This window comes from Gasterosteus aculeatus, chromosome 12 (assembly GCF_964276395.1).
Source record: "Gasterosteus aculeatus chromosome 12, fGasAcu3.hap1.1, whole genome shotgun sequence".
Classification (NCBI taxonomy): domain Eukaryota; kingdom Metazoa; phylum Chordata; class Actinopteri; order Perciformes; family Gasterosteidae; genus Gasterosteus; species Gasterosteus aculeatus.
The window spans coordinates 9,820,630-9,845,018 of NC_135700.1; the positions used below are offsets into that span (position 1 = coordinate 9,820,630).

At 46.5% G+C, this 24,389-nt stretch overlaps 2 protein-coding genes across 12 annotated transcripts in view; both read right to left on the reverse strand.

Annotated features, from left to right (window-relative positions):
* Positions 1–3: 3 nt before the first annotated feature.
* Positions 4–3,359, reverse strand: pabpn1l (PABPN1 like, cytoplasmic). Of its 2 annotated transcripts, none has more exons than XM_040160510.2 (6): positions 2,979–3,359; positions 2,145–2,271; positions 1,563–1,630; positions 1,374–1,480; positions 1,163–1,250; positions 4–708 (listed from the first exon to the last, which is right to left on the reverse strand). In XM_040160510.2, exons 1-6 carry the CDS (start codon positions 3,048–3,050, stop codon positions 379–381), a joined length of 792 nt encoding a protein of 263 aa, XP_040016444.2. In that variant the 5' UTR covers positions 3,051–3,359; the 3' UTR covers positions 4–378. The 2 variants fall into 2 exon arrangements, with proteins under 2 accessions (XP_040016444.2, XP_040016437.2); XM_040160503.2 differs by having other exon boundaries at positions 2,133–2,271; positions 2,979–3,299.
* Positions 3,360–4,059: 700 nt separating this feature from the next.
* The window catches only part of cbfa2t3 (CBFA2/RUNX1 partner transcriptional co-repressor 3), a 36,937-nt gene continuing 16,607 nt past the window's right edge, over positions 4,060–24,389 (reverse strand). For 4 of the 10 annotated variants that reach the window (XM_040199990.2, XM_078085113.1, XM_078085114.1 and 1 more), the window contains exons 2-12: positions 20,712–20,867; positions 18,333–18,574; positions 17,920–18,009; positions 17,082–17,263; positions 14,941–15,212; positions 14,234–14,316; positions 13,072–13,354; positions 12,564–12,632; positions 11,936–11,989; positions 10,129–10,319; positions 5,395–9,655 (exon numbers count right to left, since the gene is read on the reverse strand). In XM_040199990.2, coding sequence (XP_040055924.2) covers positions 9,275–9,655; positions 10,129–10,319; positions 11,936–11,989; positions 12,564–12,632; positions 13,072–13,354; positions 14,234–14,316; positions 14,941–15,212; positions 17,082–17,263; positions 17,920–18,009; positions 18,333–18,574; positions 20,712–20,867 — 2,003 coding nt within the window. In that variant the 3' untranslated portion in view covers positions 5,395–9,274. Of the gene's footprint in view, positions 9,656–10,128; positions 10,320–11,935; positions 11,990–12,563; positions 12,633–13,071; positions 13,355–14,233; positions 14,317–14,940; positions 15,213–17,081; positions 17,264–17,919; positions 18,010–18,332; positions 18,575–20,711; positions 20,868–20,985; positions 23,690–24,389 lie in introns of those variants that run through there. The other 6 variants (XM_078085112.1, XM_078085116.1, XM_078085109.1 and 3 more) reach the window with 5 other exon arrangements.

Below are 24,389 nucleotides of genomic sequence, written 5' to 3' on the forward strand. Positions count from 1 at the left end.
CGATGGATCAGCAAATCATTATTTTTTTATTTATTCACTTACATAGCAAAGAACTTATAAGTTATACACAGGGAGGATTTATACAAGACACTGTATGCAGCAACACAATACATTCGCATCGGTTTGTAAAAACAGTAAGAGATGCAACTGCATAACAATTTCAGGATTGTCCCATGCATTCACGGCAACATAAGCTTCTAACGCAACGCCGCTGTCCTCCTCCTTCACATCTCTTAAAGCACTGATGCAACTTAGAAAGTCATCTCTTCGGTCCATTCGGAAATCTCGCATGATGCACAACTCAGAAACACCTGTAAACATCTTTTAAAAATGATCAGCTCCGTCTGCCCACTTTAGCGCGTACTCGGCGGGGCAGCGCTAGCGCTGTTGAGGGTAGTGCTGCCCACTCGCCCCTGCCCCCAACTCCTCAGACGGTGGGGTGATGAGAAGAAGACACGGGTAACGTTTCGGCATCTGATCCTGGAAGTCCATGTGTCCCCACGGTCTCTTCCCCACTGCCGGACCGCCGTAGTAAGGGTGGGGCATTTGGTGCTGCGGCCTGACGGACTGGTACCGGAACCTACCTCGAGAGCTGTTCTGGTACCGGGGCGGACGGTACCCGCGGCCTCGGCCTCTGGTCTGGCCGCCTCGATGTCCTCCCCGGTCCGTCGTACTGATACCCGGCATGTTGGTCCTTTTGGGCATTACCTACAGGCCAGAGAACACACATTCATGGGAATTTATTGATGTGGCGGAAGACCAACACACTTCAAATCAAAGAGACCAGCTCAGAACCAGGATAGTTTGAACTGTGACTGATTACCTTAAAAAAGGGGGGAACACTAGAGTAAAGATCAAGCAAAGCAAATATTACCTTTTGATTTAAGTTTACAGTAACCGCCGTACATAGGACTAAATGGAATTTGTCAAGTCCACAGCAGGGATGAGGTGGTATTATAGTCTTCCATTGCAGGGTGGATGGGTACAACTTCAGCTAAACCAATCAAATAATCAGTCTAGACTTAGAATATACACACTTCCATCAATATGACACATTAGCATACATTCCTTCCACTTTGGCTTTGTGGCACCTCTGATATTTGACCGACAGTTGGGAGAACTCAACTACTTTCAGGGGTTTTTCTTGTCGTGCAATTCTCACCTTTAGGACTCTTCCTCTGAACATGGTCTCATGCAGACCCATAGCACTGTGCACAGAGTCCGGATCAGAGAACTCAATGTATGCAAAGCTGTGAAAGGGCAGAAAAGGACACACAAAAAATACAACTTGATGCCAGGTTGTATTTTATGGGCAAATATTGGCAGGTATAAACACGTATTATGTGTAAACTGTATGCACGGGCTGCACCCACCCCTTGGGGTGACCGGAGAACCGGTCACACAGGATGGTTACTCTGTTGACTGGTCCACAGCTGTTGAAATGGATCTCCAACTCATCTGCAGTAGCTCCATAGTCTACCTGGGATTCGGCCAGTGTGTCCGATTAGGAATGTGAATAATGTAAACATGCGAGGTACGAAGAAAAGACGGACAAGTCTTACATTTCCCACATAGACGGATCTGTTGTCTGCGTCTATCCTCTCCTCAGGGGTCATATTGTAGAAGGGTCCTGTGCAGGAAACACAACAAACCGCACAGACTGTTGTTACACATGCGGCCGGAGGTAAACGCGGCTCACGCGGGCGGTCACGCCAGGAAATGAACACAGATTATTTCACCATCACATCTCTTGTAGAGTCTTTGTTAACGCACAGCTCAGACTACGGCCCCCCTCCTCCTGATTCCGTCTCAGTTCTGAGGAGGATCCAAAAACTGAGGAAGCGGAAAGTGAAAAAAAACCCAGCCTCAGGCGGCGAGGAGGAGGACCCTTCTGGTCCTCTGGAGCTCCCCGCTCCGTCTCATTGGGCAGTGATGAGGCACAAGCGAACACTGTTGTGACCACAGTGATGCGTCCCAGGTGGTAGCCAGATGGTGAAGGACGCAGCTGACCTCACCTGCCTGGAGGCTGCCATTCTACACACCTGGCTGAAGATACTTCCCAAATGCGTGAGCGCCGTCACGCTGAAGACCAAAGCCACACAGTAACAAACCAGGCGGCGGATACAACGCACTTGTGGTCTCACCAAGCCGAGGGCTGCTGTTCAGGAGCTGCATGTCCATCGCGTCAAACCTCTCCTCCTCTTGCCTCATTCTCTCAGACTCCTCCTCCATCTCCATCTCCTGAACTCTGGCCTTGATGGCCGCCAGCTCCTGAGACGCACAAGCAGAGGGAATGAGAACATTGAAACGACTGCTGCTTACGTTGAGAACGCACAGAAAGCCGGCCTTTGGAAAGGGGAAAGGGAATGCATGATGACCCGGAGGCCTGAGGAGGGAACAGTATTGATAAATAGCGATCCCTATGAAAATATGGACGACAGGCGGTTTTCAGATGAGCAGGCATTGAAGTTGTTCCCGTGGCACCACCTTATTTGCATTGCTCTTAATTCTTGCCCAGATGGGTGTAGACGGTTATTGCATTTTTTTTTTATTTCCCAAATTGCAAATGAGCAAAAGTATTAGTTGGATATGAGAAAATAAAACGACCAGAGGGTGCGGGCTGCTTGGACAGCTTTTGCTTTGTGCAATGACTAAATATTTAATGAACAGGGTCCACTGGACGCATGGAGCCCATTGAAACCAGGGATGTGGTTAGCTTGCTCGTGGTTTCGGGACAGCAGCATCTACACGGGAACGGAGGCTCCCCGTCAGTAAGTTGAGTGTGCAACACTTGAGCCAGTGGCGCTGCAGCAATAACGACGACAGCGCGCAGCAGGAACCTGCGTGTCCAACGTCACGCTGCTCGCGTTCCACTCGTAACGGGACGTGAGCGCAGGAAAAAAATAATAATAACCCAACACTTTTCCTGGTTTGTCTTTTTTTTGCCCCCCATTGACTTTTAACGCGAGCATACCCACCGGGTCCTCGGCGAAATGCGCACCGACGGACTCGCCCTCCAGGTAGCCGTACTCCAGATGATCTTCCGCCATGCTTACTGCTCAGACACAGCATCTGCAAAGCGGACTGCAGCTCCTCAAGACCTGCCGCAGACGCGCGCGCGCGCGCCCGTGCGGGCGGGCCAGACCTCCCGCGGGAAGGAAAACCGGTTCGAAGGTGGACGCGGCGGCACCGCTAATAGGAATCACCTGTGAATGAAGCCCGTGACGCGCCGCATTGATTGACGGTGGCGCGCACGTGAGAAGAGACGCTGGGCGATGTCCTCCTCCCATTGGCGCATCAACAAGGAGCGCGCCCGCCTCCCTGCACATGGTAGCCCACCTCTCCTCCTCCTCCTCCTCCTCCTCCTCCTCCTCCCCCCCACGGTTTACAGCTGGTGAAATACATTAATGGATCCCGAGTTCTACACTCAGTAAATGGTCTCTATCTTCAACAATAAAACGGAATATCTTTAATGGATTTTGTGGCATTTTACTAAAATTATAAGACAAGTGTGTGGTCACACAAAAAAGACGATAAAATATACAGTCTGGAACTAGAAGAAATAGGAAATACTGATCCTTTCCCCCCCCCAGTTTTAGGGTCGGAATAATTAATTTTTGTCTGACAATATCTCATTGATTCAGTTGTTCATTGAGGCTATGATGCATGTACTGAATGAATGATCACTGATCACTGATCTCCACACAGTTCTCTGAAGTCAGTCGGACATGTTTGATACCGTGAGATCTCCACTAGAGTTTAAAACATCAGTCTGTTGGTATGAAGCACGTTTTGAGTGTGTAAAGCCTGATGTACTGGGACTGGGACGTGGGCTGTGGAGTGAGCTTGTTTGTGAGCGTGCATCTGATTAGTAACGATTTCATAGAAGTCTGTTAAACACTTTTCCAGTATTTCATTTAGATCTGCTGCTATCATATTTCTGATGCGGGAATGAACATCTTCTTTAGTGATTCTTTAACATTGGATCATTTCCCTCTTCTAGGGACGCAGTCTCAGAATAAGACAGCACTAACAGAAGAAAAGCGATGTGATGAATACTTCATTTCATGTTTTAATTACACAGTTACATTGTTCAACACAGACAATAACCTGAATTAGAATGTTTTACAGCTTCACACATCCAACAGAGCGAACAGTTAAAGAGCGGTATTAGCAACAGGGAGGAAAGCATGCAAGAAATAAATACAAATCAGAATTTAATTCTTCTGGCACAGTTAACTTCATCTAAAAACGGCAACGGGACCTTCTTGGAGAGGGAAATAAAACAAAAGGGGAAAAGATCTTCAAAGCTCCAACCTTTCCAAAAGAAACATGTTTTTCTGTAATAATGTATTGCACAATACAGTATAGAATGCTTCCCTACTCATACAAAAAACATAACCCTTTTTTTTTAAATGTATGTAAAGGTAAAAACAGGCCATCCTGAGCCATGGCTTTGGGGAAAACAAGTGCTGTATCCACTGTAGCTTCCTGCTGTAGCTGTTTATCACTGCCTGTTTGACAGGAAGGACGTGTCTCCGCCACATCGGATGAGCCTTGACATTTCCTTGGTAGAGTTACTGGTCGGGGTTAGGGAGAGACAAACGCCATCCTGCTAATATTTGCCTTTTCTAAACATGCGTCTTGCCCATATCATGTACATAGTTAAACAAAACAGAAAAATGGCTGATGTAAAGTGTTCAGAGACACCGTGGATGATATTCACAAAAAGCAGAGCCCTTATGCGTTTGCCATCGGATATCTTCAAAGAGACAAGTGTATCGTGACAGCTGGGGACAAACAACATTTGTTTTTCGGGACTTATTGAAGCTCGCACCCAGCGTAACGGGACATGGTATTTTGTGTCCCGTCCAATGAAATCAGGAGGGAGAATTTCAGTGGGGGAGCACTGGGTCTGTCCCTCACATCCCACCATTGTTGTCCAATGTTTCTGCGATGGCAGGACATGGCACAAAAACCTTAACCAAAGAGAAATCTGAAAAGAAAGTTGTGGCTTTTGGTTGTATTTTGGTAATTTCTAAGTGGTCTAATGGGTTTGGCTTTGTTATAGTTTATCTGAGGGCTTACTTGCAGACAAGGAAACACACGCAAAGCATTAAAGAGTTGAATGGAACTGTCATCATGATGTTGTTTGATGCGGATAGTGTGCGCAAATGTGGTATTTTTCTGCATAAAGCTGTTGCTACATACCGTGAATCAACCTGCCATTACAGTCTGTCTGGGATGTTTCATTAAAGCTCTGAAAGTTTCAAGTAGTTTGTACAGAGACAAGAAGAAAAAGGTACGATTTTTTTTCAATTTTTGTTCTTTTTTTAACAAAAGCACACACACCACCAGTAACACGCACAAAAACACCCACCCACCATGCATTCATTTTTATTTTTTTTTACTCTGCAAGGCTTTGTAACTGTAAGAACAGGCAATCAGTAGTCTTTTGTAACGACGGTGCTTCTATTATCTTTACAGAAGCAGTATTCAATATGTAGACAACAAGCGCTTTGATTGCTTGAATGAAAATTCTACATATTCGAGAAGACTCAGCAAGTACATTAAACATGCTCTTCACTCCTGTGCCCTGATTGTGTGTATTTTAGACACTTTGGTTAACTGGTGTATTGAAGCTATAACCTTATTATTTCTCGTCTGTCAATACACACAGTGTCAAAGCCTATTATGGCAGTACTTTGGTCTGTGCTTTTATTGGTTTCGGCATGCCATGGTTGATTCTGTGTCGAGTTTGGTAGTATGCAAGTTTGACTCTGAAGTTTGTTTACCTGCTATGAAGTTCCGGCGGTATCAGTTTGGTTAGTGGGATGTGATCAAGCAGCTGAGGTCTGGTGTGAATGGACACTTTCCAACATCATGAGCAATGGCAATTCCTTTCAACAATTTAGTTATTATCATTTTCAGACACAATCATGCAATTAAAAGTTTGAATGTGCGCCACCATGTCTGCTAGCGTTTGAAAGTCCAGGTCAACCCCTCCTGGTGATTAGCTGTATGGTCACTGGAGGTAGCTAAGGGGAACGATGGTCTGGGGTAGTAATGGAGGAGCTAGACATTGGGGGGGGGCAGAGGTCAACACCATATCACAATGATCATAACATACATACATAAACGTCACAGGGGTACCTCGGAGCTTATCCCGTTTGAATTATGTGTCTCAAATAGTCCAAAAAACATGATCACTTGATGCATCTGGTGATGAAAATGTTTCATTTGATCTATGTTGTGTGTATGAGGCCAACTGTGTCACATTTACAATGATCGACATTTAAATGTTTGTGAGCGCGGCTGCTACAGGCCCTTTGTTGCTTTGAGTGAAGGCCTGGAGACTGTGGAGATCTTTAGCTTACACTCAACCTACATCTTTGCAAACAAACAGTAATCTGTTCAAAAGCAACGTTGCAAAGATTGGGTATCAAAATTAGCTTTTAGGTTTACTTCAGCTTAACACTGGCATGTCACTGAATTGTACAGGAATAGCTTGGCCTGTACCACGGGGAGACAGTTACTAATCACACACACACACACACACACACACACACACACACACACACACACAGGTTAATGAGGACCAAACGAGGGGGTTTCTTCAGTGGCAGAAACAGAACAATTGAAATGATGCATCAAGTTTGACAATTCTTAGATATGTTATAGACATGAATCAGATGAATTTGAAACCCGAGCCATGACCATTTCCTCTTCTCTTTTTCAGATCAAACATTTGAATATATTTGGGATTTCTTTTGTTGTTACACAATCTGTTGAGTCCCTTGCTGCAGGATGAAAACAGATTGGGGGTGAATGAAGCACATGATACACCTTTGAGTTTCAGTTGCACCGTTAAATATAAATTAGGAAGATAGAGCGAAACATAATCCTGATTTGTTGTTGAATGTAGAATGTGTTTTTTTAAATATTGTAAATGGAGGCTAAATGAATGAATTAATAATGAATGAATCATGCAGCGTCCATCCACCTTCGATCGGTTTTCTTCACAGCAACTTGCACGGTATGAAGCCACCTCTGCTACGCTCAGGGACGCATTGCTTTGAGTAAAAATTTAAATTGATGAACTTGTGGGGGAGAAAAGAAAAGATTGAAAAATGTAAGAAATAAATGTACTGTGAAAGAATTTTACTTTAAAGGTTTCTGTTATTTGGCAAACACATTTTTGGACCTCTTTAAATACTATGTACATTCACATTAAGTTACTGATGTTACTTTAAATATATTTATATGTATCTATATTATATGATACGCCATGGGCAGTTGCTGAGGTTCCATTCAGTAGCTGAATTCTCTTCATATTGCACCTCTGTCCTCTCACTGTCTTACAATGCGAGCAATACAAAATATTCTACAAGAGGGGTTTCATCTCATCAATATAGATACAACAAATGAAACAATAAGTACAACGCTGGGCTTCCTCTCACAGGCGAGTGTCCTTCTGGGTTTGACCTCACTGCTCAGCCCGTAACATATGTGAGAAAAAAGAAACGAAACGGAAGCAAACTAAAGTCCATCTTTCTGAATATACACAAGGGCAGCACATGTGGACGTCAGCGGCGAGAGACATTATTGAAATTTGAAAGAGGAACAATATCTACAAGCAGGTTTCCGAACCCTTCCCAGAAAACTGCTCCGCGGCTCTGTCCGAGGCAGGTTGGGGGGGGGGGGGGGTCAGGGGCGGACTTCAGCCAAGTCGTTGGGTGGGAGCAGTAAAGAAGGGAGGTGTGGGGTGAGGGGAGGTAGAAAGAGAGAGGAGAACCACGTCTACACCGCCCTTCACCAGGCTCTTTTTTTATCTGTTTGTCATGCTTTGGAAAAGGAGGGAGTGAATGTAAAGGTAACACCAGTTCCTTGAATTATGTCCTTGTTGTGGAGCTTTAAAAAAAAAAGAGGAAAAAAAAAGACTTACAAACGATCTTCTTATAAGTCCTTGTATGCAACGCCTTCTCAGACGTTGTTTTCAAGCTTGTTTTGAGGTTTTTGGCAGCTCCTTTGCCATGTATGTATCTCCTTTGAGGCTGTGCAGCTTTTACGTTCCTCTTTTCCTCTCTGGTACCATTCACAAAAGAAAAATCACACTGTGGCAGGGTTTCCGTCTTTCTTGCAGGCAAGTTCACAGCATTGTCCTTGTTCACTAGTCTGGGCCATCACGGAGGAATCGCTGTAGTTTTGTCCAAACGAGGCAGAATCAGAGCAGGTCACGGGTTGCTTTTTAAGCGTCTGACTGTCTCTGGTTCCCGTTCTGCAGCCTGGTCTTCTCAGAGTTGGCTTATCTGCTGAGGAGGTGATGTTGCTTTGCGTTTGGTTATAGGATGAGTGCTTCTCCTTATCGCTTACTTACTCACTTTGGCAGTGTAATACAAAGGTTTGGATCATGTTGTTTGTCATTCATCTTTGAATTCATTTGGGTTCACAATGGTGCAGAGAGGTGAGTCCGGTGTCGATTTTCTTGGCTCGCTAGCAAGGTAGTTAGCAGTTTAAAATGAATTCATTTTCATATCTCACTATTTTTGTTATTATCATCATCGGCATCACTTCTATTCCTTGTTTAGAATATTTGGACTAATCTTTATTTTCCCTTAAAGCCAGAAAGAAACATTTAATAAATACTAAGCTGTGTTTCTGAGGAATTAATCGCATCACAGGTTTCCCCCGTTCCCTCATCCATTTGAAAAAAGGTATTTTGTCCTCGCCTGTCTCCATTGAGAGGCTGTACAATAAGTGCCACATCAGTGAACTGTGTGCACGGGTAGTGCACGTCAAGGTCTGAGTACTGCACTCTCATTGGTGATAAATTAAAGGGAAATCCAATACAAGTGCTAATCAGCCTAGTCCTCCTCCCCATCACCGCTGCCCACCACAGCCCCCGTCTTGTGTCCATGCAGACAGTATGTGTGACGTGCTTAAATTACTGAGGATACATCACAGCCACATCTTCAAGTCGAAACTCATGTTTGTGATATGTTTCTGTGACTGAACACACAGATAGGAAACACGTTCCATCCTTCCCACGACAATGAACCCCCCCCCGGCTGACAGTAAAATGATATTAGGAGAAGGAGACCAGTTGCGTCAGTCTATCATCACGTAGTGAGAAGGTCTTCAGGAGAGCTCAGGGTGAGAGGGGACAGGATTGGGGGAGGAGGAAAGGGAGCACTGTGCAATGAAGATTCCTCAGTTTGGTTTTGGGTGTGGGCACCGTCGCATCAGCACGCGGGGAAGGGACAAACGCCCGACGTCAACGAGAGGTGGCGTCCAGCAGGGCGGGGGTGGCTGGGGTCGTGGAGCGAGACACGCTGCTGGAGCTGCTCTCCTTGGGGCTGGCAGAGACACTTCCACTGCCGCCGCCAGCCCCTCCCGCAATGCTGACCTGGCCTGCCAAGGACAGGGCTCCTGGAGGAGTGCTCTCCGAGTGGGTGGGGGGCGCACTGGAGGACGCTGAGGTGGAGGAGGGGGTGCCTAGGGGGACGCTGCTGCCCCCTGGCATCCCCTGCAGACCTTGACCACAGACGTGGTGGTGCTTCTCCCAGTCTTTGTGTTGGCAGAAGGAGCCGCAGTAGCGAGCCGTGTTGCAGCCGCTGCACGTCTCACTGGCTTTCCTCCCGCAATTCCAGCAGCTCTGTTGAGACAGTGGGGGGGGAGTGGGTTGATAAAAATAAGTCTCTTTTTTGTCCCAGGAAAATGTTCCCTGTCCCTCATGAATATATGTTTAAACTCAACAAAAGCACTTTGCTGCTCATGTTGTGTTACGCTGTGTACTACGATTTGAATTTGAACCAGGGTTTAAATCCTGGTGCAAGGCCACTGGTTTCTGTTACCAGCAGGTGGTGGTCAACTGCTCACTATGAACTCCAACCGTCTGGGTCCGCCTGCTTCTATTTACACAGACAACTAGACCGCTCCTACTTCTAATGATGACAACACGGCACGGCACCAAGAGCGGCCCGCTGTATTGACTACACATCACAGGAGGATGAGGGGAACAGAGTGAGGGGGCGACGGGTGCAGCAGAAGAGCATTGAAGAGTGAGACAAAGGAAGGCATTGAAGGGGAAATGAAGGGAAATGTGGTCGGGGAGTCTGTGATACTCACTTCACTTGAGTCCTCCTGCTGGTTGATTACTGTTAGTGCGTCCTCAGAGGCTTGCCTCTTGGCTTCGGCCAGCGCCCTCTCCATTTTGGAGCGTTCGGCCGAAATCATCTCGTGGGCTTTCCTCTCAGCGTCTGACACCGCCTTCTGAAGCTCTGACATAGCTTGTCGCTTGACTTCGTTAACTGCCTCCTCTGAGAAAGAGAGAGAGAGAGAGAGGGGGAGAGGTGTGAGCGCAAGCGAGCGTCGTCCCGTCATGCTGACTCTGCCGTCCTTTGAGGCTCTCTAAGCTGCCATCTCGGTGTGTCTCAGCGAACAGATGTACATCATCTAAGATTTAAAACTTTCTGCCAGAACGGGGAAACAACTAGACTTTAATAATTAATCCAGACAAGTGTGGCCGCAATCATTTCCATCGCTGACAACAGATGTGTCTCTTACTTGGTTGTTCAAACAACATCCCGGGATTTCCTGTTTGCATAGTTTTCTTCTTTTGTCTTCTTTTTTACAGAATAGTTTTGGTAGAATTTGTTCAATTTCTCAGTGAAGGGTAATCATTTGCCTGCCAGTCGGCGTCCGTATCCCCACTGCAGGGCATCCTGCGATGTAAATGTTATCATGGGGCCTTTTTGTTCTTCCACAAGAAGCACAAACTGCATAAGTGAGGTGGCTGTGTTTTTACCACAGCAGGTGTGTAGACTCTTTTCCAGATGGCAGTCAAAAAATAGAAACGTCCCGCAGTCTCCACTCAGTAAGAGGCAGAAGTGATTACATTTGGCCATCTTTAATTTCCGGCCTCATGGTGCACAACATATGTAGAGTAAGTGCTTTCTGGAAGGCATTATACACCTGAGATAAAGTTTTGAAACACACCATCTATGAATTAAATGCTAATTAGGTACCTTGAGATTACAAGACACATGGTTGTGCATGGTTGACACAAAGGAGACGCATACAAAAACCTACCCAGGTGTTCCAGTCCAACCAAGTAGAAGGTGTGACTGTGACGGTTTTCTCCAATGCGCCCTATTTTCTGAAGTTAATGTTTGTTGTGAACTCATAAATAACTGTCACTTTTCCCTGCTGCTCCACTCCACTTGTTTCAAACAACTGTGCATAAAGAATGGAGGGGAAGAAGCCTTATCCAACACTTTGCTGTGCATGTGCGCCTGGCTGCGTGTGCATGTCCGAGCTTGATTGCTATGGTAAAAAGTTAACATTCTGTCAATCCCGCCAGCATACAGTAACATCCAGACCCACGTCTCAATGGTTTCCTTCATTACATCCTTCCCTCTTTACCTTTTTCCTTCATTTAATTCCTTTTCTTCTCCTCCACTTTCTTCTCATGTTTGCAAAACACTATCTGCATTATCCCGAGCTTCTCAATTATCAGTCCTAATGCATGCACCACTAAGATTAGTTTGCAAATTTAATTAATTCTTATCAAGGAGACTGCACAGCAGATGCTGGGGCAATTAGCACTTAATGGAAAACACGGGGACAGCAATATTAACGTTTTAATTCCACAGGGATTTGGCAAGTCCCTGATACGTGTTATTTTTGCCTGCTTTCTCACACTTCAGCTCTTCTCTTTCAAAAGGCGCTGCAGTCTCTCAACCTGAACCAGACCAGAGAATACGTGTCTGGTTTTAATTTAAAGCAGAAGGTGCTGCAGCTACATTCGGCAGACTACCTGGCTGCTGAGATAGAGGTGACACATGCTCACGAATACACACAAAGACACACACACACAACACAACCACACACCGAGGTGAGATGGGATTGAGATGAAGTGAGATATGTTACTCACCCTGCCTGTTTTGGAGGTGCTTTAGTGCCGGGGAGAGCGGGATGCTCGTAGTACCTGCATGAAAAACAACTGCAATTAAAAGAGCTCTTTCTGCTGGTGAAAATGCAGCACAGTATTTTGCTGTGCTGCATACAGGGTATTAGCTTATGACTCCAACATAATAGCGCTGGGACTGGAGAGAAAAACAAGGGCTGAGCCAGTTGACTCCTGGGATGGGCTCTATCTGACATACCTGCTTCCCCTTACCGAGCCAAAAATATGAACAATTATTTAGCATGAGACCAGAAAACAAAAACACACAAACAAAAAAGCCGTTTAACGACTTGAGCGTGTCTGTGTTTCAATGGAGGTCAACGGAGAGCAGTTAAGCCGTAATGTGTGTGTGTTGTGTGTGCTTCGGGCCACGTTACTGCATGTTCACTGCAGCTGTAACTGCAGTGGCCGTTCACAGTGGGGACAGATGGAGGGCGTTTAGCCCTAATGACACAGAGGGGCCTCTGGCCTGATAGACCTGCGGCTGTGGCCGGGGTGAGGCCCTCGAAGACTGATGACGGTGAGTGTGTGTTCTTGTTCGCGCGAGGTCAATCATGGAGACAATAGAGAGAAGCGGATGGCTCTTGGCTCTTACCAGCTTTTCTCCAGATTTCTTCTGGCAGATATCCTGAGGGAGGCCTGTGTAGGAAGTCTCTGTGGATCTCTGAAACAAACAAGCATTTAGTCTCAATCAAACACACACACACATGCAATAAATGTTCATTTTCACCTCTGACCTGTACGAATACACATTCTGCAATGTCTGATACCAATACACACTATGTCCGCGGCAACATCAGTAAATAATGCATTTTTCTACCATTTCTGTTATTAGTGAGGAGTTGGACTTGAATACAAATGTTAATTACAAATGAGCATGCTGGCAGCACAGTGGTGCATCAGTTGGTTATATATCCAGGGTGTTGCAATTAGATCGGTATTGCCTCGCAGTACGAGCTTACATTTGTACATTGGCAGAAGAACAGTACACTCCAAGTCACTATTTGTGTCTAAATTGATTGATTGTTAAGCCCTACCTTACGGTGTTGTGTATCTTGCAGTGTTTTGGTTTCACAAAGCATACCCTGTGTGTGTTTGTCTACCTGGCTGTCTGCCTGTCTGCCTTTCGGCAGCCGAGGAAGTTCCTATGGGCAGTGACTCGCTGCTGCTAGCTGTGTTGGAGGAGGAGTTGTGGTGAGGAGTAGGAGGAGGAAGAGGAGGAGGAAGGCAGTGCTGTCCGTTGCTCCCACCTTTTTTCATCTCCTCTACGTCGCTGTAGCGGCGAATCCAGTGATTCATCTCCTCCCTGTCGGCCTCCTGGCAGCGGCGCAGCACCGTCAGAGAGCGGCGCGTCTTCTCCACCATGTCCATGATGCAGTTGAGGAGCTGCAGAGGGACGGGATTGAGGACGAGTTAGCCGTCACTTACTGATTAATCAACTGGAGTAATTCAACGGTGCTCCATTTAGTTGAAATGTAAATCCCTACAACCCAAATACATGACCTATTAATTAAACGTCAACTCAATAACACAGCACGGGAAATAGACATAAAACTGGAGAAAAAATACCGCACACGCCAGTTTGCGAGTTTCTGTTCTGTTCATGGATTGTCTGCCTGTCAGCGAATTTCAATGTCTAAGAGCATTACAACAGCGATAATGTAACAGCTGGGCTGCTGATGAAAAGGTTGAGCCAATTCCTTCCACCCTTCTGCTCCGTTCCCTGCCAAATCAACAGATTCCCTCTCTTTTCTGCACTCCCCCCCCACCTCTGTTGTAAACAGTGTCACTTTTTTCCTGTCCTGTGTTTCCAGAGCTAAATGGGTTTGGCGTCGTTGACATTCAATCCATATCATAATTCTCATTCATCTTTTCCCCCTCTCTGTCTCCCCACCCCCTCCCTCCCTTCTGGGTTAGCTATATTTATTTCAGTGAAGTGTTTCTAATTTGGCAGGGGTCCAGGCCTGGCCGGTTCTCTCCATGACTGCAGCTCTCGTCTCAGCTGCTCTCCCCAGCTGGAGCTGCGCTCTGCTGGGCCCTGAGCTCCATCTGGGGCCCCGTTTCTGCGTCTGCGTGTCTGTTTCTGCGCGTCTACGTGATTTTATCTTCATGGGGTTGGGTGCCAGGGAGCCAGATAGGTGTCTGTTTGTTGTAGTTCACAATACTGACACAGACCTCTCAATGTCAGATGTCCGTCAACTCAGATTTTTATTTTCTGTCAACATTTCACGTTTCACTGAAACGTATCAGTGACGTATAACGTACATTATCTAGGTGCTTCCATTCCTCTGCCCACTCTCGGTCTGTAAGGCGATGGTCGATCACCTCCTCCTGGCGCGCTCCATGTACTGTCGAAAGACGATGAAATGTGTGAGATGTTCCACGTATGCACAATTCTGTATTACTGCCTCAAAGCAGCGAAACACTCTTATACTTAACGAGTCATGTCCATGATTTAGCAAGGGAAACTTGAAGAATGTATGAATCCAGTCCTGATAAATGATAATAATGATGCTGAAAATCTATTCTCGCAGCATTAGTACCTGGGTGTGTGTGTCTGCCTATATTTGTGTTGGGCTGGAGTAAAATTAATTAATATCTGGCTGCGATTTAAATGGTTATGGTTTTATTGCATAGTATTTTGTTGATTATTAAGTTAGCTATTAAAGATGATTAAAAAAAAAGAAATAAAGAGCCTATCATAGTCCCTTACTATTACATTATATCAAATCGGTATGACAACCTGAATGCATCGCTCTCCTTTCTGGGAAAGCAGGAGGAAAGCATATATGGTTGCAGTAGCATACAGGCATGTATGGATGTGGTCTTTATATAGACGCACTGCCACATGGATTACCGCACTGGACTGACAACTGGCCTTTGTTCTCTACAGACGGCCGCCGTACTGACACACCAGCCCGTAGTCAGACGTTCTATGGGTCTATCCGGCGATGTGAATGCAGCCGTCCTACCTGTCTGCCGCAGCCTGTCCCTGGCGTCGCGTTGTTCATTGTGCCTGTAAGCGTCTCTGTATTGGTGGGCCAGGGCCATGTCTTCTAAGCGATAGTGTTGAGGTCCCACTTGGGGGTTGGGTGGGTGGGGCAGGCCGTTGGGAGGGTGTGTGGGGAGGCCGTTGGGTGGCGGGTGAGCAGGGAGGCCCGTGCTGGGACTGAAGCGTTGACTGGGGCTGATGGTGCACGGCCTCTTGGCCATGTGATCCGGGTGCTCTGAGCTGTCTTTGGTCCTGTAAAGGACCACGTGGGAGTTGGTTAAAACATTATCGAAAATGAAAACGGTTCAGCTGTTTGAACTCTTGGTCCCCTCCAACATTGTGTTGACGCTAACATGACTGCTCTCATTAGCAAAACTAATCTGCCACTGTATGTTTCATTTCTCACAGATTGTTGTTGCCACGTTAATGTTTGAAGCGAGCGAAATAGCTTTTGTGCTGGTTACTTCATCTTCCTCCAGCATGTCCACGGCCTCGCCAGACCACAATGAGTAATGTGAAAACATGCCATGGCTTTGCCAGGCTGAATATGCAATGCCAGTGTATTACTTCCTTGTGGAGGAAAACATGCCCTTGAAATTAGATCAAGGGGCAGAAAATTGACCTAAATAAAAACATGTCAAAGAATAGACTTTCATCACTTTTCATAATGTCTGATTGTGTCCTAACAATTTATTGATGAAAAATGTATAATTGTTTGTTGTTAATTATGACAGTATTTCATATTTTGGACAATACCTGTTTGATGAGAGTCTAGCAAGGAATGCAAACTTGTTTTTTCAAACATCTCACACACACACACACACACACACACACACACACACACACACACACACACACAGACAAACATGTGGCCCTGCTGAGAGCTGCTTGTTGTTCAGTTACAGTGAAGCGATGCTCTTCCAAAAGCCTTTGCACAGCTGTACGCCATGTGTATCAAACAAAGCCAAGTCCAACTGTACACCATGCGTCTCAAATTTTTAATCTGAATATCCCTCAGCCGACTCTTACATTGCAAGTATTTCTCCCTCCCACCCTGCTCTCGGGCTTAAGGGGCAATGTGGGCTGAACTCTGTGTGTTTGGCAGATGTTCAGTGGAACTCATTTGTGTCTGTGTACTTCAAGTGTGTGTGTGTGTGTGTGTGTGAGAGGCTGTTTTTTGAGGCCATCTGGACAATTTAAATGTGAGTGTTGATATTAATCTGTTTAGCTGGATGGCAATAGCTGGGCATTCCCTTGCAAATCACTCTTTTATCATCCGAGGGATCAGAGGCGAATGATTTCAATACTGCCCCCGCGTAGAAATCATTTTTATGCTTTTGTCTGTTTGTGTGTGCTCGGTTGTCCCCGTGCACATTCGGTACAGGTCCCTGGTATCTGACAACCAAAAAAAGCTGGTACAATGTAGGCCTGACCCGCCCTCCCCCTCCTCCACCGAGCCCCTCCTGCTGTGTGTAAGCCACAGGTCAGGAGGCGGAGGTGTGCGGATTACAGTGGGCATGCACGGCTCCAAGCCCTCATCGCATCTAAACCCCCGCCGCCCACCTCCCCACACCCCACTCAGGACGCGCTCAGTGTTACGGTCAGCACATCACCATCTGTACACATCCCTGACATATGGACAGCTTGTGGGAGCCCGCGGGTCAGGCAACCACAGAGAGAGAGAGAGAGAGAGAGAGGCAGGTGAAGAATTTATCAGAAAGGAAAAACAGTGCCAGTAAGTTGAGAAAAGGGAAGTGCCAGCCAACGGTGAATAAAGCGGCGCGAGCCACGTCCGTCTTTGTTGCGCTGAGCATTTTTAGTGTACATCACTTCCACTTTTCTTCTGTGTGTCTCTATCTCTCCCTTTTGCTTCTCAAACACTCTCTTTCTTCTCCAACAGTGCATTTATCGCCCCCCTCCCTCCCAGACAGCTGGCAGACGGGCAACGTGACTGCCCAGACTTCCGCCTCCTGCACAGAGGGTTTTATAGCCGGCCCCTTGTCACTTGGCATTCTGAAATACCCTGAAATAATTCATATATACCAGTGTGTGTGTGTGTGTGTGTGAGAGAGAGAGTCTGCCTTTTTGTATGTTCTCCTGTGTTATTTGGACTTGTGTTACCTGTCAGGTGTCCTTCTCTTGCCGTGATCATTCATCTCCAGCATGATCTCAGAGGAGTCCAGGGGCGAACTGGCATTGGCGTCCAGGAGGAGCTGCTCGTGTTGGGCCAGGTACTGAGCTGGAGTCTGCTTTGCCAACCGGGCGCAGTGCAGCAACTCTCTCTGCAGCAGCGGCAGGTTCGCCTTTGGTGAGAAACAGATGGGAAGACAGACACCTCGGGATTAGGAATAAAGTAAACTGTTGTGGGAACGTAATAGATTGGTTGAGCCGATGTAAATGTGGCGGCGGGGGGGGGGTTAAGTGGACAAGAAGTGAGCTTGGCGGTGGGAATAATCAAACGGGGTGAGAGTGAAATAATGCAAGATTAGGGCGAGAATAAAAAGAGGGAAATAGATGAAGAGACCGGATGAGATAAGACAAGGCCCTTAACACCTTCCTCTGCCACGTGTCTCTCTCTCTCTCTCTCTACAGTGGTGGCTATGGTGTTTATATTGTGTGTGTGTGTGAGATGTTTGAGGGCTGTCAAATAGCTCTCTCAGACTTGTCCGGTTGACATAAACCGGCCAATTGCTGCAACGTCCCAGATGCGGCGGTTCATTGCTCGCCGGTAGGTCTGATACACTAACGCACATTCGTAGGCACATGCAACAATTCTCTACCACAAGCACAGTGAACACAGATATACGGGTTTCCTCCTGCACACTTTCTGCTCGGAGGCAAACAGTGAAGGAGCCAATAGGAGAGATAGACGCACAGTACTGAACACCGGCCATATGGACAGCAGCGGGGAGCTCGGAGCGTATCTCTCTCACACAACACTTGTGAAAAAAGCATTTACCTTGAGGAAGGGAATGACGAACGGCCTCAGCGGGAAGTTGGTGGCCTCGTGGAGTTTGGAGTGAAACTCTTCAATGGTGAGAGTGGAATTCTGCCCGAGACAACACGGAGTTAGACAATGAGTCACTTTTCTAACAGATTTTCTAAACTTTCTATGATCTGCTATTGTATCCTGTTAGTATTCTGCATAACTTAAAACGAGAACAGGTTGCAGACACTTCTTCATGTTTGCAATATTTTTACTTCTGTGACTTCAAGGACGCAGTACTTTCTGATTGTAGTACAAGACAGATTTTACAATATGTAAAAGTCTCTGCATCGCATGAACAAACATCCATCAGGCTGAATGTAGGGGATGTAGATTGCTGAAAAGATTCTTCACAACAATTCCCCATGAAAACAGTAACAACTCACCACCAGTCCCAGCACAAGGCTGCGCACTCTCTCCCCGATCTCTGGCGATATGTCGTTGCCAAACTGCTGCAGCGTGGTCAGGAAGCGCTTCAGTTTGCACAGTTGACGCGCACCACAAGCTGGCGGGAGCTGCTGGTTGGAAAGCGAGGCCGTCGACGACATTGCCGGCCCGTTGCTGAAGCCATTGGGAGTGGACGGGGCACCGTTGAGCGATGTAGGAGAGTGGCTGCTCCCGTTCAGCACTGCAGATGAGCAGACAGAAGGAAGAGACAACGTGAATTGGGTCAGTAGTTTCGGAAAAGGCCTGGGGGTAATTTGAACGATCTGCGGGCGTGATATGGGCAGAAGCACTTAAGATTAAGTAGAAGTAAGGGGCACACAATGGAGGCTAATTTGACACCACGCACCATGATGCACATCATGACTTCAGTGGAGCAATTTTCTGCTAGTTTGACTGAGCGTATCAGTGTGTGTGTGTGTGTGTGTGTGTGTGTGTGTTAAATTCAGCTGTCTCGCAAGTGGTACCATCTGACCGCCCCCCCCTCTATTACTCTATTTCACCCCCCCTCACTCACTGACTCACTTACTAGGACACAACTATAAGAGGAACTTTTTAAGGAGTGGCTAAAAATAGTCCCGTGGCCTGTGTTACTTTTATTCCAATAGCAGGTGTGTTGCTAAATCTGGCTCTACACATGTCCGCCCTCTGAAAGTAGATTTGCAGCTTTACGGTTCAGAATAGATTCAGCATTCACAGATACACAGATCTAGTCACTCACGTATTCCTTGTAATGCCAGCCCAAACTAACTTACCAATATACTGCAAACACACCGTTGACACCTGTCTTCGTATCTTTATTTGCGAGCTGAATTCAAATGAATTAAGAATTACTTTCTAAGCTCAAATTTTCTTTCTCTTCAGGGCTCGTCAGTGTTTCATTGAGAAGAACAAAAATGTGTGTGCATTATATCTGTGTTTGAATGACTAATGATGACAACATGTTCTATCAGTATTCTTATCAGATTAAACAAGTAGTATAGTCTCAGTATGAAAATGTCTAGTTAGAGGATTGTATTTGATTACAGCAGCACTTCCACTGGACGCGGAAACTTTAATTTGATAAGCGCCTTAACTTTATCTTTTCAAACTACATCCAGGACTCTTGCATGAGCCATTGTGTAACACCACACCATGTCTACATTTGTGAAAGCAGTAATATGTGGAGTTTAGTTGCTCCACAGTCCCCGCGGCTCCTCTGAGGCGTGCTTGCTACTCTAATCTGCGCGTCAAGGGCCTGAACACATACGGAATAACCCATGTGATCCTGACGTGCAGCCCTTGTATTCTGGTTTTAGAGAGAGGTAAAAAAGAGAGAGCGCTACACTTGTGAACGCCACAGCAGGTGAAACAACATGGCCCGTCACTGCTATATAGGGAAGAAAGTAGTCTACACACCGCTGCGTCGCACAACCAGCTGGTAAACAACACAGACACCAATGCACACACAATGCCACAGCCGCACTCACACATGCGCTCACACTTGTCCCACTACCAAGGGCATTCCGCACACCAAAAGACACACACACACACAAATAGATGCTTGCAACAAACACCTGACACACAAGTGATTTAAACATTTGTTCACCAGAACAGGGAAGAAACACATATTTGAGATTTCTCTCACTTCTCAGCTTCTACGGAGGATCCATGACAGTGACGAGAGTGACGAGTGGCCGTGTAGTCCAGTGTAGTTTCTTTGAAGTTGCAGAAGTGTATTCAGTTGTGTAATTCATAGCAGACTAATCGGTAAATCAAGTTATTTTAAGATGTAACTGGTTAACATGGTTAACAAGACATCAGTGAAATGCTGTAACGAGAATACTTCATTTAAAAAAAATGTGGACAGTAGATGTTGATGTTGATAATTGACATGGAATAAAAGAGAGGGACAAAGTACGACGTCGTAGTGTTTGATTTTAACCTCTAGGCCACTGGTTGGCCAAATTTATAATACAATTTTGATTTGGAGGCCAAATGTCATTTTACCCACATGTTAGAAAACATATGAATAGATGTGCATGTTTGTTCGCAAGATGATTTGTAAATACCAGCTCCCATATCTATGGCTGCTTTCCCCTCGGCCTGCTGTGAAATGAAGAGGCTGTCAGCTGACTGTTTTTTTTACCACACTTGCTTGCTAACACGATGACTCACAAAAGGATCATCTTCTAGTCAAAGAAAACATAAATCACACAGCACGCAAGCTTCACGCGCCGTTCATTCGTTGTCGGACACTAGAAAGCAGACACTCGTATCTCTCTGCGGGAAAGTTGACGTGAGGTGTCGTTAAACTCTTAAAGAATCGCCGGGGTCCTTACTTGATTTACTGGTAGCCGGTGTGAATGAAGCATTGCGATTGGTTGCTTGGCTGACAGCCGGGGGTGGAGGAGGCATGGTGGGAGGGGTGGACCTGGGCTGGGTTTTCACATCCGCAGGTGAATCTGGCATTGTTCCAACCTTCTGCACTCTGCTACCTGGGATTTAAAAGAAAAAGAAGGGAAAAAAGCAAGACAGTCATCAAGACGGAGCTCCAGACCGGAAGAAGAAAATCTACCGTAGTAGAGACAGCTGGTTAAGGAGGAGGCCACTGACATTTTGACCTGGGAACCATCGATTGTTTCCTTAAATCGTAAGACCCATAAAAAGAGACCAAACAAATCAATGCAGGGAGTGGAAATGAATCCCAACTTGTATTGTGTCTCTCTCGTTGGAGATGCATGGGCCCGGGAGACATACAGTAACACCTGCTCACTCGCTCAGCTGCTGCTGACTGAGAACGTCCCCCTCCCCCCTTCTCCTCCCTCCCTCCCTCTCTCTCTTTCTCTGACATCCCAATCAGTGCCCCTGCACTGTAACCTCCAACCCCCAGACACACACCAACACGAACACGCACAGAAACACATACACATTTATTCACGTGCACACACTTCTCACCCCCCCCCAACGTCTCCTCCCTCCCTCCTGCCTGTCCCCTCTCGTCCCTCACTTCAGACAGCCGGCTTGACAGCCAGTGACAAGTGCAGCTGGATCTGCTGCTGTCCATCACTGGACTTTCAGCAGAGATCCGTCCTGCTACCAGAAGCCTCACTGTCCCCTGCCAGACACCCTGCCAGCACCAAACAAGGCAAGGCCAGGCTGTGTAGGGTGAAGGGAAAGGATGGTGCAGCAAGGGACATACATAAGAAGACACGACACAGGGTATAGATGTTGTGCACAAGTGTGCGAGGACTGTCGCCATACGTCCTGTATTTGTTGCAAAGGGCCGCACGCAGCGCTTGCACACAGGTGTGTCTTCAACAAAAGACACTGGCAAGCACAACACTGCCTGCCTACACTAGTCAAACTTGAATATATATATATATATATGATGAATAAATAAGCAGTAGCTCTGTTTTTTAGTGATGTACAGTAGCTGTGTAGCTGAGTGTTGACTGTCTTTCTGTCCATGCGTCCGTCTGTCACTGCAGCTGCTGGAACCAGATCTCTCTGTAATGTAAACCTGAGCTACGAGGTGTGATGACTTGTGAAAATATAGCTTTAGAGTATGTGTACAACTGGCAGGGGGCACACTAAATGTGCACTATGCAGTGAAAAACAATGAAATCAATGTCTGCAGCATGTGTGAGTGTGTGTGTTTGCTACACTTAACCTCACTGTGAGGACAGCAGACCTTTTGCTATGCTCAAAGCAGATGCAAACCACACTGTAGACTTTATTGATTCTCAATAATTCTCCGCTTTTCTTTTTCTTTTTCAGCTTAATGTATCACAGGAGAAATTAACTTGGCCTGGAACCCAAACACCAATCCCAAAAAATCCTTATGACAATGAGGTAGAGGTCGCTGCCAGGGTGGCCCTGTTATGACACTGGCATTCTACAAATCACACGGGGAAAGAGGTTATTATAGGTCGTGATTCTGTTACCGACTAATAACAAAAACAATACCAGACCAAAGAAGCCAGGACCTTCCATACCTCTGAAAACTGTTAATGAACCTATTTCACAGCTGCATGTATTGTGGTCGTCAACAAACACGTTTAAATAATACGTTTTGTCATTTTACTCCTGGTGAGCGAACTGTGAACCCTACACCCCCCCCCCCCCCCCCCGTAGGGCTCCCGCCTTAGTCCTTGGTGTTAGCCTATTTCTGAGAGCTCATGTAGAAGCGTTCAACAGCTGGTGTCTGTATTTAAAGAGTGCCACTCTGGAGTGTGCTGTACGAGGGCCATTGACACAGTGATCCTCAAGAACACGAGGGGCACTGCGCTGTTTTCCCCCATGCCAGACGCACTGAACATAAACACACAAGGTTGTAGATGGAGGCAGATGGGGAGGCCTGGTATAAATAGCCATTCCATTCTAAAGAACCCTAAACACACAAACAGGGCCTAACAGGCTATCTGTGCTGCCGAATTGGTGGGCTGCCTCCTGTAGCGAGGCAGCCTACGATTCAGTCAACGTTGTGTTTGATCAATTGCATGGTGCCACTATACGCAATGTGCATTGGAGGACTTACACGCAGAAGACGTCCTGACAAAGAAATCATAACATGTATTAATAATAATACTGATAATAAACAATACTGATTCTAGACTATTCCCACATTGGTACGTTAGGAGGAGGAAAGGAGAGGACAGGAGGATAAGGGGACCGTTCTGTCTGTCTGTCTGCATCCAATGTGGGATTATAGACAGCTGTTTAATCTGACCAGCTACAGGCACAGGGCACACACATACACATCATGCTCTGGATTCCACTTTTAATACATTAGAAGTCTGCTAGGTCTGCAACCCCATCTGTGGCCATCTGTGCTCCCATTGTGCATTGTGCTGAAGGAGAAAACGACTCAAACCCAGAGAGAGAGAGAGCAAGATGACACGACAGGTATAACAGACCTGTGACCCCGGTTCGGACCGTGCTCATGCTCCTGTCTGCAGGCTTCTTTATCTCCCCCATCTGGTTTTTATCTGACTCTCTGAGAGGAGTCACTTTGGGATCGATACAGCTGAAATCTGTAGATACATTGCCATCAGACCCAAACTAACTGTTGATTATTAGGCTGGAAATAAAACAATTGTCGTTATCTGCCTATCTGCTGCTGTATGTCTGTGTCGCTCCAACTCTCTGAACAGCTGTATGTCTGCCCGTTTCACAAAATTGGGGCAAAAATATTGCACACCAGAGAACCTGCAGGCTGAGTTCTAAAAATGTTCTCTTTCTTCTACTCTCCTCTTGCGCCATGATGAAACAAGATGAAAAACAGTTCACTATGAGACTCATAAAACCACCGACCCCGTACTGGACCGCTGCACGCACACTGCGCGGCGGTTCGTCTAACATTCTAAAGCCCTTTTAGGCTCTCGTTATAGATTTATGGACACGTGCCTCCACTAAGCCTATAAGAAATTTTACAAAAAAGTACCATCATGTCATGACAAGCCTTTAAAGAGTCATTCAGATCCATTTTGTTCTCATTTCCCATTGGCATACGTCCTATTGTTGACTGCATGCATACCTCTGTGTTTGTGCATGTGAGCTTGTGCTTCCACTGGAAATACAGCTGCAATGTATTAGCTTTAGCGAACCACGGCACAATAGTCCCCTTAAATCCCCCTGTCTATACAATCTCTCGTAGTCCACCGAGACTCTCTCCAGTGACCACATTGCCCTAAAACTCTCCCTCTGTCTCTCGCTTCTTACATCCCTCGCTCTTTCCCTCCCACTGTAATTCCCCATGTCTCCAGGAATGCTGTTGTTTTTAATTTCTCCCAGCTGCTCTGGCTGGCTGCCCGGCCGCCTGCCTTCCCACATCTGTTCCCCATCAGGCCGCTGAGGAGTCCACACAAACAGAGCCTGAGCCCTGGGCCCCCAGCCTCCCACCAGGCCTTCGTATCAAAACATGGGGATTCTAGCCCTGTGACTTCAACCGAAGACCTGGGAGTACGGCACCAACACAACCCTCTCACAACCAAACACAAACTCTTGCGCTCGCAGCA

Excerpts from the sequence above, each read along its gene's own strand:
- pabpn1l (XM_040160503.2), bottom strand. The coding sequence starts at position 3,050 with ATGGCGGAAGATCATCTGGAGTACGGCTACCTGGAGGGCGAGTCCGTC. Across the intron at positions 1,481-1,562 it reads GATCCGTCTATGTGGGAAAT|GTAGACTATGGAGCTACTGC; the intron begins GTAAGACTTGTC and ends GCCGAATCCCAG. Across the intron at positions 1,251-1,373 it reads TTCTCCGGTCACCCCAAGGG|CTTTGCATACATTGAGTTCT; the intron begins GTGGGTGCAGCC and ends GCCCTTTCACAG.